Source organism: Pelecanus crispus, chromosome 2 (assembly GCF_030463565.1).
Source record: "Pelecanus crispus isolate bPelCri1 chromosome 2, bPelCri1.pri, whole genome shotgun sequence".
NCBI classification, from domain to species: domain Eukaryota; kingdom Metazoa; phylum Chordata; class Aves; order Pelecaniformes; family Pelecanidae; genus Pelecanus; species Pelecanus crispus.
In genome coordinates, this window is record NC_134644.1 from 10,884,317 (window position 1) to 10,900,903 (window position 16,587).

Sequence of the window (16,587 nt, forward strand, 5' to 3'; positions counted from 1 at the left end):
TTAACTGTGAAAGGAAATCAAGTGAATTTTAATTCTGCTTAGGCAAAAGTGGGACAGTAAAACCTACAACAAATGATTTTCTATCATGGGAGCAACCCTTCCAAACTGCACTTGTATACCAGGTTTTAACGTAATACTTAATTAACTCCTTTTTGCGGGGGAATAGGCAGGGGCAGGGGAAGAAGCATTTATTCAGGATGACATACTCTGATGAAGCATCTGGTTCACAATCCTGCCCTGCTTTTGCTCAGTTTTATAGCTGACCTGATCAAGGCTGAAGGAGGTCAGTAACTTGGCTGAGGTCAGATTAGCTCTTTGGGTTTTGCCTGCCTTCATTCCTTTCTCCATTACGTGAGGTGGCTTATAAGAATTTGAAAAATACCTGAGAAGATAGTACTCTGAAATATAAGTCCAGAAAAAGAGAGAAAGAAGTTGAAAAATTATGACCCAAAAGTATGGCATGGCGAAGAGAAGTTTCCTTCTGAGAGACCCCACTGGTGAGTCTTCTCAGCGGTGCATGAATAAATCAACAGAGAAGTTTCCAAAGTGTGGCAACCCTACCAACTGGAAAGCGTGCTTACTTTAGATCAACCATACTAATAAATAGCAGAAACCAAATATAGAAAGCAAAATAACACCTGACTCATTGTCTTCACCATCACCTAACTTCTCAGCTAATTTCAATGCACTCTACAAAGACAGCAAATATTTAAAGGAGGATGAAAATAAGGCACAAAAAATGGGGGATTACTCTACAGGTCTCCCAGCAGAACACTAACAGAGAGAGACAGAAACAAGCTGCAGCCAGCCCCAGCCACTGGACTCTGACTCTTACATACACACAGATCTTCACGTGTCCATCTTCTACACTGATACTGGTCGCAAGTCGTGTTTGGAAGTAACCCAAGTTTTCCAATGCAAACTCCATCAATAGAATATATTTGGATCCTTTCAAACATAGAAGAGATCCAGCTTGGAAGAAATTGAGCCAAGGACAACAAAATTCAGCCAAGGCTCAAAATTCAGATCTCTTTTCTAAGGGTAATGGAAAACGAATTGCTCCATATCGCTAATATTCTGTTGCCTTCTCAGCTCAGATACCTCCGCACACTGAAGATACATGAGAAAAAGCAGCAAGCTGATCAGAAATTTAGCCGTTTTCTTCAGTTGTCCAAGCTCAGGTAAACATAAATTAATAGGACAAAAGGACAACGCAGGGCTTATCTTTTTTAAAGCAAGCACACAAACAATTTGTATGTCCAAAATAAAAGAATGTTCCCCAGAGAGGAAAAAAAACAATATAATGAGAAAGAAATGGAAATAAAAATCCCTTTAGTTTTAATTATACCAAGCTAAGACTACCAGCAAAGCTCAGGAATATTTTTTACCTGTGAAAAGACAGCCTCCCTTTCTTTAAAAGTTATCTCTTTCCAAAAGCTGAGCTGGTACCTTAAATTCTGATGAAATTTCTTGTGCCATGAAGACAAAAACGCCTTACCAAGATCATGTGACCGGTGGAGATGTCCATGTTGGACTGGACTGGCTCCTCGCACCAGGACGACGTGCTGCTCCGGGCCGAGGGGCTGGGAATGGGCCCATCGCTGAATTGCGAAGATACGCTATTTATTCGAGAAGCGTGCAGGGGCTCCGGGTGATCAGATGCTTTCACTGCCATGCGCTGACGGCATAGCTCCTAGAGAGAGACAGAGGAAGAAACAACCTACGGTTAAGAGTAATTACAGGATACAGTCTACTAAAGACATATGATTTACAATATGTTTCCAGGGCTGGCAGTGTTTTCCCCCTCACTGCAGTGATTTTTGGGAGGCTGTCTGTTCAGTTAGGCACATCTACAAAGAAATACTCAATGAAATTACTATACGATGACTACTCTAACCTTTCAAAAGTGTAATTATGACTGCACACACATCTCCTCTTAGATAACCAAAAATAATATTTTGGAGCTTGACTTCTCTAACAGATAGCCTTTTTTCCCTCTAATATCGCTCTGCGTTCTGCAAAGCCACTTTTGAACTGCGCTACCTCCTGAAGTTAATGGGGTTGCACGGGAGTAATTGAGAGCGCTGCTTGGCCCTGGATATGCAAACTCAGCAAGCTCAAGGCAACTGAATTGATGTGCTCTCCAGTGTAAATCCTAGTTGATAGATGCCTCATTTCTCTTCATTAAAATAGCAAACTCACAACACTTCCTCCCTGATGTGGGGCAGAGAGGATGAAGAATGACATTAACGAAGAATAAAAGCAGAAATCTGTCATTGTATTGTTTAAGCAGCTTTGGCAAAGAAAGAAAATTCAAGCCGTAACACACGCTAATGCAAGCCATGTTAAAACACCGAAATAGATCGCACTGGGAATACGCATTTTCAGTTGCTCCCATGCATAGAATTCACACAAAAACACAGAATTCCTGTTAGGTAACAGAAAATCCTGCTGGTAAAACCAACTCCTTACAGTATAAAATTCTGACCCTAATGGGATAAACAGACCCACAGTTACACCGTCATTGTTATCATGCTTTTAGAATCAGTTATGTGTGGTGAAATCCCAGACAGTATAAAAAAATTATCATTTTTTAACATATGTCTATTGTCCATGAGAGATACTTGGCTGCCTGTGGCGCACAGCAAGACCAGCTAGTCCATAGTATCTGGACATATTGCACACGCAGTGTGGTTACACATTTGCCTGAGATTACTCATTCTGCACAGACGAGTACTAAGAGCCCAGTCTCTTGCCTCAGGCCAACAAAATAATACAGTCTGAAGAATTCATACTGTTGAAATGCCATGGCTTCTGTTTTCTTATTCATTGATAATATAGTTGCAGCCCAAGTGCCATCAGTAGCACGATCTGAAAACCTCCATATATCAAGTGCAATAAAATCTTCTATTCAGACAGGAGTTAGAAATATAACTTTAAGACTACGGTGGGTTTTTTTTTTAACCTTGCAAACTTTAGGACACTGAAGAGGGATCCTAATCCATGCAGTAGCAAGCATTCAAACAAACCCACTGAAACCATTATACAACTCTTGCCACCACATGGCAATGATTAAAAATCTCTCCAAACATTTTCTTCTACCAAAGCTTCTGTTTGACTTGCCATTAGCGATGTTTATGTGGAATTTTACTATTTTATATTATGTAATATGTTACGTGTGTGTGTATGTATATATGCATGTACAAATTAAGATACACTGAGACAAAATTTGTATCATATATAAACAGGATATATTTTCTTGTCTATTACAAAAACACAGTCAACTGAAGTTTGGGAAGCACAGATTACTCCTTGTATGTGGTGTCGGTTGTTGGAATAACTGTACCGACTGTCCCAAGTGAAACTGCTACCTGACGCCATTACTGCATTTTGTATATTTATTTTGTCCAAGCCATGTAAGAATTTTTCAAATCTTTACAAAAAGTAAGGGTTTTTCCACACTTGACTAGAATGTTTTCTGCCACTTGGTACCTTCATTACTTCCTACTGACCTTAACAGGAAAAATATGAGGAAAAAAATTAAACTTCAAAAATACTTTGAAATTGAGTCACATATATTAGTGTTAGGTCAGTTAAACTATCAGTATTAAAACCAAGACTTTTTAATAAAGGAAAAAATGTTTTGTATTTCTGTTTTTTTAAATATAGGGACAAAGAAAAAAGTCTCTCCCTCCCCTTTTCTCTGAAGGATGACACGTCATAAGAAAAAATAGCAATAGTCCAAAATGGCTATTACTAACCTTGGAACGACCTTGCGGTAGTGTAATTTCAAATCCCTGCTTTTAGCAGATTTTGGGAAAAGTGTAAGTGCGGAAACTTTTTAGACAGCAAAATAGATCTACAGAAAACCAAAAGGCAATTCTGATGTTTAGATATCGGCCATTCTCAGAGGGAATGGTTTACTGGACTAGGCAAAAGTATAGTAAGTGAAGGTATAAAAATATGTAGTCTATCACATAACTGCTAAAAGGACATGTCTTCTGGCTAGCATGCCATGTGGCATAGATATGAATTTATTATATTTTAATAGACATCCTGCCACTTGACTCACCCCAACTCTGTGCTAACAATAGCATTTGTACTCAAACAGGATCTTTGTTTTTAAGTTGATCTGTTCCTGCTGCTCATATCCTGCCTCAAGTCATAATCCTCTGCTTTTACAAGTGGTTGCTGTGGAAAGGATTATAGACCTCTGCTAACAAAAAAGAATCAGGATCAAGTGAACTTTAAGAAATTAATACACCATTTTTACGCAAATGATAATGACAGAAGAAGCAATATTATAGCCAATTGGTTCCAGAGTAGGTTAACTTCCAACAAAAAAGAATGTTTGGACATAAAGTATTTAATATCTTACTACGAAATGTTGTTTTAAAACTAAGCTTAATACGTTCATGGTCCTCATGAAAGAAAGTGAAGTTGAGAAACACAACAAATATAAGTAAGTTTTAAAAAAAAAAGTAACCTGATGTGAAATATTAACATATTTCTTTCCTGACATATATGGAACCAAAACAATTATTCCCAGAACTGCTGTAACTGTCAAATACCTTAAACAAAGCAACCACGTCACTGCACACCGCCATAAAAAATGTTTAATGTAAACAGGAAGGTCAAATCACAGTTGCAGCAAAAACACCACTGAATTTCTTGATTGGTGTTTTAAATCTCCAAGACAATGGGTTTTCCCCTGCCTGTAAACAGAAGTTTTTTGTTTGAATTTACTTCCAGATTGGTCTAACAGGCTTTGACACCTCTTCCTTCCCCCGCTCCCAGCCAGCCCAGCCCAGGCTGAGGAACCTGCCCCATCCCCACATGCACGTCAGCAATCTCAGGACACCTACAGCTTCTGCTTCTTCAAAGCCACCTCTCTGTTAGCCCAGCCATTTCAACTCCCGGTTGGGTTTTTAGCCTAGCGCTGCAGGGATAACACAGTTAATACCAGCGTGTATAAAAGCTTTGATGCGCGGGGCATTTTCGGAAGCCAAATAGGTTCCTCCAGGACATATGGACTAGGGAGGTCCAGCTCAGAGCAGGGAAATGTCTAAATGTGGGATTTGGGTTTGCTTCATCCTTGAGATGGTCAGCAACACCCCCTTCCTATGAAAGGTATTGGGAATAGTGGAGTCTCAGTGTGTGGGGTGTTTCATACTGGGTGCTCTCAGGGAAACACCATCCCTGGGCACTTACAGAAGTAGCATCACTTCACAAGCGCACAAAGCCCTAGATGGTTAAGACCCTCATTAATATGATATCTGTTACCTGTGCTCTTCTCTCCACGCTCAGGTATACTCTTCCCCACTCTGCAAAATCTTTACTCTCATAAGCATTTAGCAAATCAGCCATCTACCAAACCACAATTAGAATTTAAACTTGACTAAAATGTCAAAGCTGCAAACTGTGAGAATGACACAAACTGTATCTCTGTGTCGTCTCAGCCCGTACAACATTAAAAATATTTTCTAAGAATGAATTCAATTTACTGCTGCACTTCTATATTTAGCCAAGTGGCTGAGGCTATTTTTGCCGTACTGCGACTCAGTAATGTCTAGCCGTTGTTTGTGTATAGTTCGAGTGCCATTCTTCATTTAAAAACATCATTTACACCTAAAAAAGCAATCATAATGCATACAGTGAAATATGAAGAAATGATCCTCCTGACCCTTTGGGCTATGATCTAATGGATGGGTTGGACGTAAACATTTATTTAAAAGGTAATTTGAAGTTTATGACATTATTTCCCATCACATGGGAATTGCTATCATACTGAGGCACTTACTCTGTTTTTTATTTCCCAACATTTATTATTGAACTTATGTGGTGGTCACATGCAGTATATAATGGAAAAGTAATATCACTGTGTGACAAAAACTGCCATAACCAAGATAAATATTCTGTAAATAATGTCCAGTTAAATGAGTTCAAAGTACACTACAATGATCATTTGTAAAGAGCTTTTTATTTGAGACATAATTGATAACCTTAAACAAACCATAAACAGGATTCTCAGAAAATCCCTGGACCTCTTCCAATGAGGTTTTAAAGCGTTCCTAATACTTGGTTGTCATCACAGAGACAGGGAGAAGCAGGAAGCAACAATTATTTCCTCAGATACAACAAATGGATTTTCAAATCCGTACTTGTGAATGAACCACATTGCGGCATAAATGTAGTTTATCCACATTTAAAGAAGGGTATTAAAAGACTTGTTGCACCTAATGGACAATGACCCACGTGGATGGAGAGCCAGCCTTACCGCCGTGTTTTGTTAGATGGGTCTCTCAACTTGAGGAGAGGAGTAAGAAACTCTCCTCTCAACCAAGGAGGCATCAAGCCTGTTTAGAAATGAACCCCACAGACACCTGTCCATATCTGGTTTAGAGATACAACCTGCTTACCACCAGAAGTGCTAGGCCACCCCTTCTGGGTGTCCCCAGCCAGTGACAGCAGCGGCATTTGCTGACACTTGGCTTCATGATGCACATCGGCCATCGGTGTCACAGAAGGGCAAGACAGCAAATGATAATTTGGAGAAATTTTGATCTTCTGTCAAGTTCAACTAATACAGTAGGTATCTGGAAAATCCATTAAGACCGCATAGTTTACTAAAATGTTTGGTTTTGGAGAGAAATCTGTGTATACACCCCGGTAAAGACTAAGAGCATGGGCAAGCATAGAACTAAAACCAGCTGGAGCCGATGCTTGAATGGTCAATATTGAATCTTCTCCCTTGTTTTATTTGCAAAAAACGGAATTTGAAAACCTCAGGGTGGCATGTTACAGGCAGGAGACCTGACCTGAGCATCCTGGTTAAGAGATGGCCAACATGCACCTTGGCTTTCCACTCATTACTCTTAAAGATGAGCCACTCCACCTCAAAGCTGCCTCCAGTGAGGATGTTGCTGTTCATTAAAATATACCTACTTAATGCGAATGCACTATGCGATATCTTCAGGTACTCCCAGTCCAGCCACTGACCACTGCACATGAATCATTCTCATCTAGCTGGGTACCAGGCGCTTTATAAATGAAGTTGTTCAGCCAAAGTAAATGAAAATAGCTTCATATCTAAAATCCTGCTCTTCTTCCCCAGTCACGTCCACTTCAGAGCTGCTCAATGGGAGCCTGGGATCTGAGCAAAATTCCAACTTTCCAGTTTATTTAGAAAAGGAAATACAATTTCATTACTATATATTAATGAAAAGAATCTATTTTTGCAACTGATCCCCAAATTTCCATAATTCCAAAAATAAAGTGCAGGAAACAGGCTTAACATTTCCATGCTTTTAAAAATCTTTTGCTTAAGAAATTCAAATGGAAATCACCCAAGATAGTCCAGAAACAAGTGAGGCACAATTATTTTCAGAATTAACAAAATATAAGAGAATAAACCCTTCCATGATATACTTACTAAGAAAATGCAGAGACGTTAGACGAAGAAATTACTGTTTATTAAAAGTGATAGCTGAGTGTACACCAAGACCTTTCAACCTGACCTTCTTGATATTCTATCATCAGAAACAAATCTGCTTAAGCAGGCATGATTGCAATAGCACTGTGTTCATTTTACATGCAAACCAAAATTATTTTGTAGAAATTTTAAATTAAAAATGTTGACTATTAATGCTAAAGGATTCAAGACTATATAACAAAATATATAATGAAAACTAAGAATATATGTAACCTTTTATATGCTAGGTATGGAAGAATAAGATCTTTAAAAACGCTTTTCTTCTCAGCTTTAATACTTTTCATAAAATAGTAGCCTCACTTTAAATTAAGGAGGCATTATTCACAGGATGAGCTGAGGTCTGCATGTACAGCATGGATTGAACTGTTCTGCTATGGATGCACTCATAACACAGGGAGATTTAAAAAATGAAAAAATAAGGTAAGCTCATTTTTTTAAACAAATGAATCTACGACTACAAACATCATTATTCTGTAACTAGATTTGCTTAGTGTTACTACAGGGTGAAGCTAAAGCCATTTGGCTGCCTTTGTTTTGCTTTTGCATACTTAATATGTTTGCAGGTGTTATAAATTTAACTTTAACTTATTTACTGCGTTTGTAGCTTTGGGGATAATTACAGCTTTATTACCATTTATTTTTGAGTTATTGAAACATACTTTCAAGCTTTAGTTTCATTTTAACATACTTTTTGTCCAGGAGTAAAAGAGCTGTTTACATATGTGGAATATTTGTACATATATTTTCTATCCTTGCCAGAAAAGGCAACTACTGAGACCAGTGTGCCTTCAGAAAAGGAACAAAGGGAGATCTTGGCAAAACGTTTGCGAGTAATATTTTGAGAGACGCATCATCAAAGGTATCATTACATATCCATAATCTGTACAACTCATATTTATCTAGACTAGTATGTGATAGATCTTGGGAGGGGGAAAAGAAAAAAAAGAAGAAAGTAAAATGTATTTATTTGGTTGTCAATACAGCCTTAGTCTGTCCAGTTCAGTTTACTATCTGCCCTCTCGCACCGCACCACCCTCTGCATATCTGGATATAACTCTGAGTCTCGGTGTAGGGGTTTTGCTTTGTTTGGGTTTTAAATGACCTAAAAGGCAGGGCTGCTGTTTGCCTTTGAGAGCACTGCAGTCAAACACAGGCTTGAGACTCATTTTCCTAACAAAACCCCAATTTTGATTATGGTCTGTGAAATTAAAAATTTCAATTATTTTAGCATTGTGAGTATTTGCTGGTGGTAACTCATGAAATTATGATTCCCCTTTCTTCACAAAGAAAGTGTACACAAAGAAGTAGAGGCCATGCAGGAGGGGAAAGGCAAAGAAAACATGGCTATCTTTATATGGAAAATTACTTTTCCTTTATTTGTATTTATTTGTTTTATTCCCTCTCTTTGAATTCAAGCATTTGTACAGTCTTATCCTACCAAATCAAACAAACAAAAAGCCATCACGGTCTTGTGCACATCTCCACTAGTCCAGTAGATGTGAAAATTTCTCGCTTGCGTACAACCAAAGACACTGACCCTGCAATACAGCTTAAGGAAATATTTTTACTTTAATTCTTTCAGTAACCTCTCATCAATGACGTAGACATCTCAATAGCCCAGAAGCTCCTCAAAGAGGGAGAGGTCTTTTATATGGCTTGGGTTGCCAAGCATAGGTCAGCATAGGTCTAATGGTCATAGGTCTAATGGTATTTCCCTGAAATAACGGTGGCGTGTTTTCCCTGCTATCCATGCCAGGAAAGCACAGGCAGCTTTGGGGATAATACTGCTTTCCAGAGGATCAGTGAAATTTGAAGACCATGTTTAGGTTATTCTACTGGGGATTTTTTTCCTATACAAAAATACAAGAGACAACTCTAACTGGGACTGTGTAAGTGAGCACGACAGTTTATATCCTTGATTTCTAAAAGAGGGAAGAGTTTTATGAAACAGATGCCTGACTTAACATGACTGCAGTACACTGGACTTCACAGATAGAAGATATACGAAGAAAGTTCATGTTTCTTTAAACTGATTTGAACTGGTATGGTCACAATGACATCATGGTGGTTTCTCTCAGGATTTAAAGAGACTCCGTGGATGCCTCCAAGGAAACCAGGGACCATTTCTAGTAGGAAAGACCTGCAAACCATAGACCTGAAGTCACCTGAGATCTACTGGTGTAAAAGCACCCAGATTTTTCTCAGGGTGTCCCTGACAGTGTCTGAGCATTACTGGTCTTGCAATTCAGACAACTGTAAATCTGGAATCAGTGGGATATGCCACACACACACCAAAAAAAAAAAAAAAAAAAAAAAGAGGAATATATTTTTGGGGGGTTTCAATCAATGCTGGTTTCTAAATTGCATTTCCCACATTTCAGCTGTGGTTGCATGTAGTATTTTACAAGTATATGGTAAATACAAAGCTGTGAGAGGAAACATTTCTTAAGGAGTAACTACACAGAGAAAAATAATGTGTAAAACAAACTTCACCTTTTCCATGTTTTGTTCATCTTAACTAACTCAAATACATGCTCATGAGGGCACAGCTGCTTCTTAATATGGATTTGCACAGTAAATTCACTGCTAGCACAGCGAGAGCCATACAGCACAGTATGGGTTACAAATAAACCATAGTAACGATTGAATTAACCTGAAAGGCCATGCAGAACCACGTGCAAATTCATCACGTATTTTGACTTTGTCTAACCTACCCAACACCCGACCAGCTTCCAGCAGATGCCAGCGCTCTAAAAGATAACTGCCACAAATGTTTCCTTTTCCACTCCCAGCGTTTATAGTTGCCTGGGGCCCAAAGCAGGCAAAAAATGCAGTCCCAAGCCAGCTGTAGTTTCTCAGGAAAGATATACATTAAGGATGTGTAGTCCACTATTTTATTGCCCTGCAGGACTAAAAATGGGAGATCTTTCTGCTAGAAATAAGAATTCCCAGCTTGCCAGCAGGACTCAGCATGCACTTCTACCTCAGAAAGAAACAAGCATATAGCCACAAGTTTATGTCTAAAAATGTTATTTTACCCCATTGCAAAGATTGTTATTGCTTCTCCTTAAGTCTGTGTAACTGTATTTATAGTAACAGAGGTACTAAAACCAGTCAGAGAAATACAAAAAGAAGTCCTAAAAACTTCTGAAAACCTCAAATACTTTTTTTTTCATAGAAGGTGGCTACACGTGTAAGAAGTGATGCTGTGATAAGGAAGTATTTATCAAGGATGGCCATAAGCAACAATTTTTTTTTCATAACATCATCTATCATGACAGTTGAAATTGCCAGTCATTACCCTCTCCTGATTTGAAAACTAAAGTCACTGCTTTCCACCCATTCCCCACTGAAAATGAAAATGAAATCACTCTATTAACTCAGCTAGGAAGAACAAATGCAGATTTTGTGAATGAGGAAACTGTAAAAAAAAAAAAATCTATAAAGCACAAAGCTGCTAGTAGGTCAGAGCAGGTTATTATGAGCAGAAAACTTGGCAATACAGAGAAACTCTCCTAAACTATGGAAAAAAATAGTGTTTATGAGTTCCATTGTGTCTCTGAGAACACACACACAAGTCTTCAAGGATTAAAAATGTTGGTCAATATTTCTGCCCATTCACTTTATTAGTGTTACAGGAGATACTGGAAAAACTGAGAGGGTTTTTATACTCAGTACTGATGGTCAGAGATACAGGGAGACTTCACATTTTGGAGGCAACACCAACAACAGCAAAAATGCACGTTTCTCTGGGGCTCTCCCCTGCCTCTCCATACCACTGTGCTCTCAACTGGATCACGGTCGTGCCCCGGCAATGCCCGCCCGCAGGAGAGCTGCAGACCTCCCTGCCATGACCAACCTGCCCCATGGCACCGCTTGGAATAAAGACCCTGCAGCAGCAACAAGGAGTTAATGTGTGTTTGCTTTCAAAGAAAAGAACTTCTTTGGCCATTACTGAAGCTCCTGGATTTCCCCTTGCCAACTCGCGCAAGCACAGGGGTTATTAATGCCACCCCAGACCTCTCCACCAGGCACCAATATGTCTGCAAGAATCATCAGGGGAACAGCGCAGGGGAACACATACAAGGTAGGCACATTCCAATTTTGGGTTATTTTAAGACCTGGGGCATGAAGTTACAGACATCTTCTAAAACATCATCAGCTATTTTATTACCTAGAATATTTTTTTCATGTGCTTCTTTGTTTTTTTGAGATTCCTGCTAACAACTTGTGCATCAACAATATTCTGCAGAAATGGTGTTGCATGTTGCAGCTGTATTATGCAGACAGCTTTTCCTCTATTAGTCTTTTATTTTATGTATTTAGTATAACTGAATGTCTTTGCCCTGGTGCTACGCAAAAGACAGAATAAGAGTTTCACTCCTTCTTCAGCTCCTCATTCTATATACTTTTTTCCTTTCCTATGCTGCCACTTGTTACTGTTTTGGAAGAAATAATCCGTCTTTTCAATCTCTAGTCATACAAGTTTTTCATGCCCTTAATCATTCTTGTCACCTTCTCCTCATTCCCTCCATTTCTGCAGCGTTCCTTTGGTGATGGAGTGACCAGCACTCACAGAAGTCTCAAGCATTGATTTATACTTAATTAACTTCTAAAGCCCTCAAACAAGCAAACAAAATTATTAGTCAGCGATGCCTGGAGAGCCATTGGGTTGACCCAGACCTTCAAAAAGAAGCTGAAATTTGGAACAGCTTGCTAGGCAACCCTTCTGTATGTTTTAACTTCACACCCAAGAGTTTTCCAGTGAGGTTAATTAGGAATTGCAGCTCTTTATTTCACTCTTGTGGGTGACAGTATATGGAATTTACATGCTCACATTCACATTTTACTGTACATATTATTTCCCCAGAGTACAGGGGGAGATGCTGTATGACATAATTTCACTATGTAACATGGATTTACATATGTAGATTGTTCTTGCTCCCAAAACTACATTCAGCTCCACCACATTTCTCCTCGTGTCTTAGGTGGATAGCCAGCCACTGACACCTTTCGCTATGATCCACTGCAGCAAAACCTCTTCCAGCAAATCACACCATTTCACTCCACGAGGCATTTTTCTTTCACAGGAAGCCAGGATGAACTTGAATTAAGGAGTTGGAAAAAAGTAAAATCCAAGTTTCTTTTCCCCATGCTGTCAGAAAAGCAGCAGCATACTGAATTTTTCCTTTTCATCTTTCCCTCGTTCTTCTATTCATAGTTAGTGGGAAAGAGCAGTATTTGTCTGATGTGAATATTCTGCCCAATACATTTTGGAAGATTAGGGGGATGTTCAGACCAGCAGTACTAGAAAATGGGTGGGGCTGGTAGTTATGGCTCTACTACAGCCCACTTCAAACCATGTACCTCTGCTGTTGTCAGACAGCACGACCAAGGAAAAGCCTTCCCACCCACATGAAATGCATGTATCTCCATGTTAGGCAACACTTGATGAGGGGAAAGGGGGCGGCTTTAACCAGCCAAGGTAAGCATGTGAACTCAATACCAAAAGTGAGTTTTATCATGATAACGATGAGCTGTTCCCACTCTGGAGAGCAAGATCAGCCATTTCTGAGATCTCTGAGATGCTGCCAGAACACAGTGCTGCAAAGCAGCAGCAGTCCTATGTAGAAGGAAAAAGCAGGAATCATCAAGAAGCCTGCAACTATGTTAGCTAGACAGGAAAACAGAAAAATAAAAACTGCACCAAAAATGAGTAGGATTTTATCAATCTGAAATGTTAAAAATTTAACAAACTATTTCCCTGATCAAAATCTGTGCTTGTTCAGAATGCGGTCATCCCAAGCAAACATCAATAAAACATCACTCATTTGTCTTTGGCAAAAAGTCTAGAAACTGGTCAGCAAAGCTTAGAAAACCTCACGCATTTTCTCCTTTGGATAAGCCCCCTACACTAAATTTTATTTTCTCCAATTCAAAAGCTATTCTCTCCCATCCCCCTCCAAATTAATTTTGGTTCTTTGAAGGATTTAACTTCTAGGAGTGTTCTTTTACAGTCCCCTTCTTCAGCCTTGGTTTAGTTGTTTTGTAAGAATACAAGTGATGAAAATGGGACCTGCATGCTGAAAGCTGAGAACCTGAACTGGAAGATGCAGAGCTGCAGGAATGCCCCAGCTGACTTACATTGCAGTGACATACACGGTGCTGAGAGCTTAGAACCTGCAATAGCAAAAATCACAGTAAAAAGAAATCAGCTGGGCTGTCTCAGTCCTTTGCTGTACCTTGCTGGTGTGCAATCACATTTTCTTTTACAGTTCTTTAAACTGCTAGAAAGCATTTAGATCTCTGTTGTGCATGTAGATACATGAAAAGGAAAACATCTTGGAAGGAGGTCCTCATCCCAGGAGCCGTAGCTTTGCTGCTGCTGAGAGGAATGAAATGAGGTCTCTTGTCCAGTCAACACAAATCACAGTGTCACGCGTGCTCCCAAGGCTGTTTGAGACACCACCTCTCACTTGTGCCTTTGGGAAGACTGGAGCAGCTGTTCAGCACGACCCCAGGACAGCTCCAGTCTGCTCTACCCAAAGTTCTTCTCTTACAGTTTATACCACGATAAACCGAGCGAAAACATTACCGTCCCCCCCAAATATTCAACTTTACAACATCCGCCTCCCTGCAAGAGCTGCACAACAGGGCCACAGGCAGAGGAAAGTTGATGATTCAAAACCTACTTTTGTTCATCTGTCCCTCAAAACAGCCAAGTCCGTACGGATTTACTGGGGTAAAACCTTAGGTGGTTGCGGTCAGCTTCAAATCCTTCACTAAGGCTAAGCACAAACCCACAGTACAGGAAGAACAAGAGATCCCAGAAGCTGAGACCTTGCTGGCTTTGGGCAGGACATGTACCCGCTCTGCCAGCACGCTGCCGAGCACAGCACAGCTTCCCTGCCCGCACGGAGAAGGAGAAAGGACGAGACACTGCATCCCCCACTCCTCTTCCTTTTCACTGCCCACCGTGAGAGACCGGTGTGCAGCATGAACAGATGTACCCAGGAGAAAACAGCGAGAAGAATGCTTTTCATGTATCTTACACATTTCAGAGAATAAACTGCAAGCTGTTCCTGCTCGCAGGCAACATGGGCCTACAAGAACCGACTAACATCATCTACAACAGTTCTTTATGCACACAAAACTAACTTCTACTCTCTTCCAGGGAACACGACCCTGCTACAAGATTCGTTCCGCAAATAAAAAAACTTCCCAGTTAAAAACTTTAAAATATATATTTTTTTCTTCTAGTGCAGCACTCTGAGGGAATATGAAAGGCTCAGCAAGGCAGATCGCAGTGTTAGCTGCTGAGCGTTCAGAGAATACACAATAGAAGAATGTGTCAAACCTGAAACATGATAACAGAGCTGCTCCAAAGGAGAAAGGAAAATCCTAAAACAGAAAAAAGGGCAGAAATGTGTAGGAAAGACAGGCCTGATTATCCTCTACATTACATCAGAAAAAAATGCCACTGAAGACAGTATAGTTATTCCAGAAAGAAATCAGGACACTTGAGATGATGTACTGCCTGGGACTGCAGATCAAATATTCTCCAGCCCATTAGGCAAGGCTGTGGTTATCTTTGGCTTCTTTATAACGTACAGGCACTGGGACATAATCAATTTACCAGAGGGAGACAATCCATTGTACTTATCCAGAACCAGCCCACGCTCAGCTGGCAGACAGCCCGCGGCGCGGCAGGGATGGGTGGAAGGGGCTCTGAAGCAGGAGAGGGATGCTCAGGAGCGGGAGCCTGGACCTCGGCGGTCCAGGACACGGAGTTAGGGCAGGTAAAGCCAACAGTAATTCTCACCCTCTAAAACAGGGTGGCCACAGCCAAACTATTAAGAAAACTGCCCGGTGGATGAATGTGTGTCTTTTTCTTGGCCTGTACTAACTGTGCTGAGAAACTGTTTGGGAGAAAGTTGGGCAGCTTGGCCTCAAATGGTGCCAGGGCCATTCAAATAATTTACTGGTTTAATTTACTAGGCGAGATGCAGCTTGAAGTCCAGAGCACCTCTAGCACGTTTCTAAGAAATGCCTGCTTGGGTAAGGACTCTGGATTTCCCAGTAATTAAAAATGAGTCACTAACTTAATTTCCCCTCCTACTGTTTTTTTTTCTTAGCATTATTTTCATCCTAAATACACAGAAATTATACTGCAAGATGCTTGGAGCATGTTTGTCCTTGTGCCACAAAACACCGTATTCTTTAGACAGGGAAAAATAAAGTAAGTCAGGTAAGGGGAGAGGGCTGGCATCACCTTCTCTCTGCCACTTTGCACTAGTCCTACGCAGATAAACAGCCAACCACTTGAAAAAGATGGTTTATACTACTCAAATCTAAACCCACATGGCACCTTCTTATCCAAGCACTCCAGGAGTTGCGTGTTGTCCTGGTTTCGGCTGGGATAGAGTTAATTTTCTTCCTAGTAGCAGGCACAGTGCTGTGTTTTGGATTTAGTAGGAGAAGAATGTTGATAACACGCTGATGTTTTTAGTTGTTGCTGAGGACTGCTTATGCTAGTCAAGGACTTTTCAGCTTCCCATGCTCTGCCAGGCGCACAAGAAACTGGGAGGGGGCACAGCCAGGACAGTTGATCCAAACTGCCCAAAGGGCTATTCCATACCATATGACGTCATGCTCAGTATAGAAACTGGGGGGGGGTTGGCCGGGGAGCAGCGATCGCTGCTCGGGAACTGTCTGGGTATCGGTCGGCGGGTGGTGAGCAATTGCATTGTGCATCACTTGCTTTGTAGATTATTATTACTATTATTATATTGTTATTATTATCATTACTATTTTACTTTATTTCAATTATTAAACTGTTCTTCTCTCAACCCAGGAGTGTTTCTCACTCTTACTCCTCCGATTCTCTCCCCCATCCCATCGGGGTAGGGGGAGTGAGCGAGCGGCTGCGTGGTGCTTAGTTGCTGGCTGGGGCTAAACCACGACACGTGTATACTCATTTTCCTTTCATGCCTGCAAAACCCCCCTCTCCCCACTTGCCCGCTCTAATGTAGAGAGTGTTTTACTCAGAAGTGTTGCTGCACTGCCATTGCTGCAGCAGCCCAGGACCTGGACTG

At 40.5% G+C, this 16,587-nt stretch overlaps 1 protein-coding gene across 1 annotated transcript in view; it reads right to left on the bottom strand.

The window, feature by feature from the left end:
* Positions 1-16,587, bottom strand: part of PTPRN2 (protein tyrosine phosphatase receptor type N2) — a 691,758-nt gene that overhangs the window by 83,245 nt on the left and 591,926 nt on the right. The window contains exon 15 of the mRNA XM_075704660.1: positions 1,499-1,693. Coding sequence (XP_075560775.1) covers positions 1,499-1,693 — 195 coding nt within the window. The remainder of the gene's footprint in view (positions 1-1,498; positions 1,694-16,587) is intronic.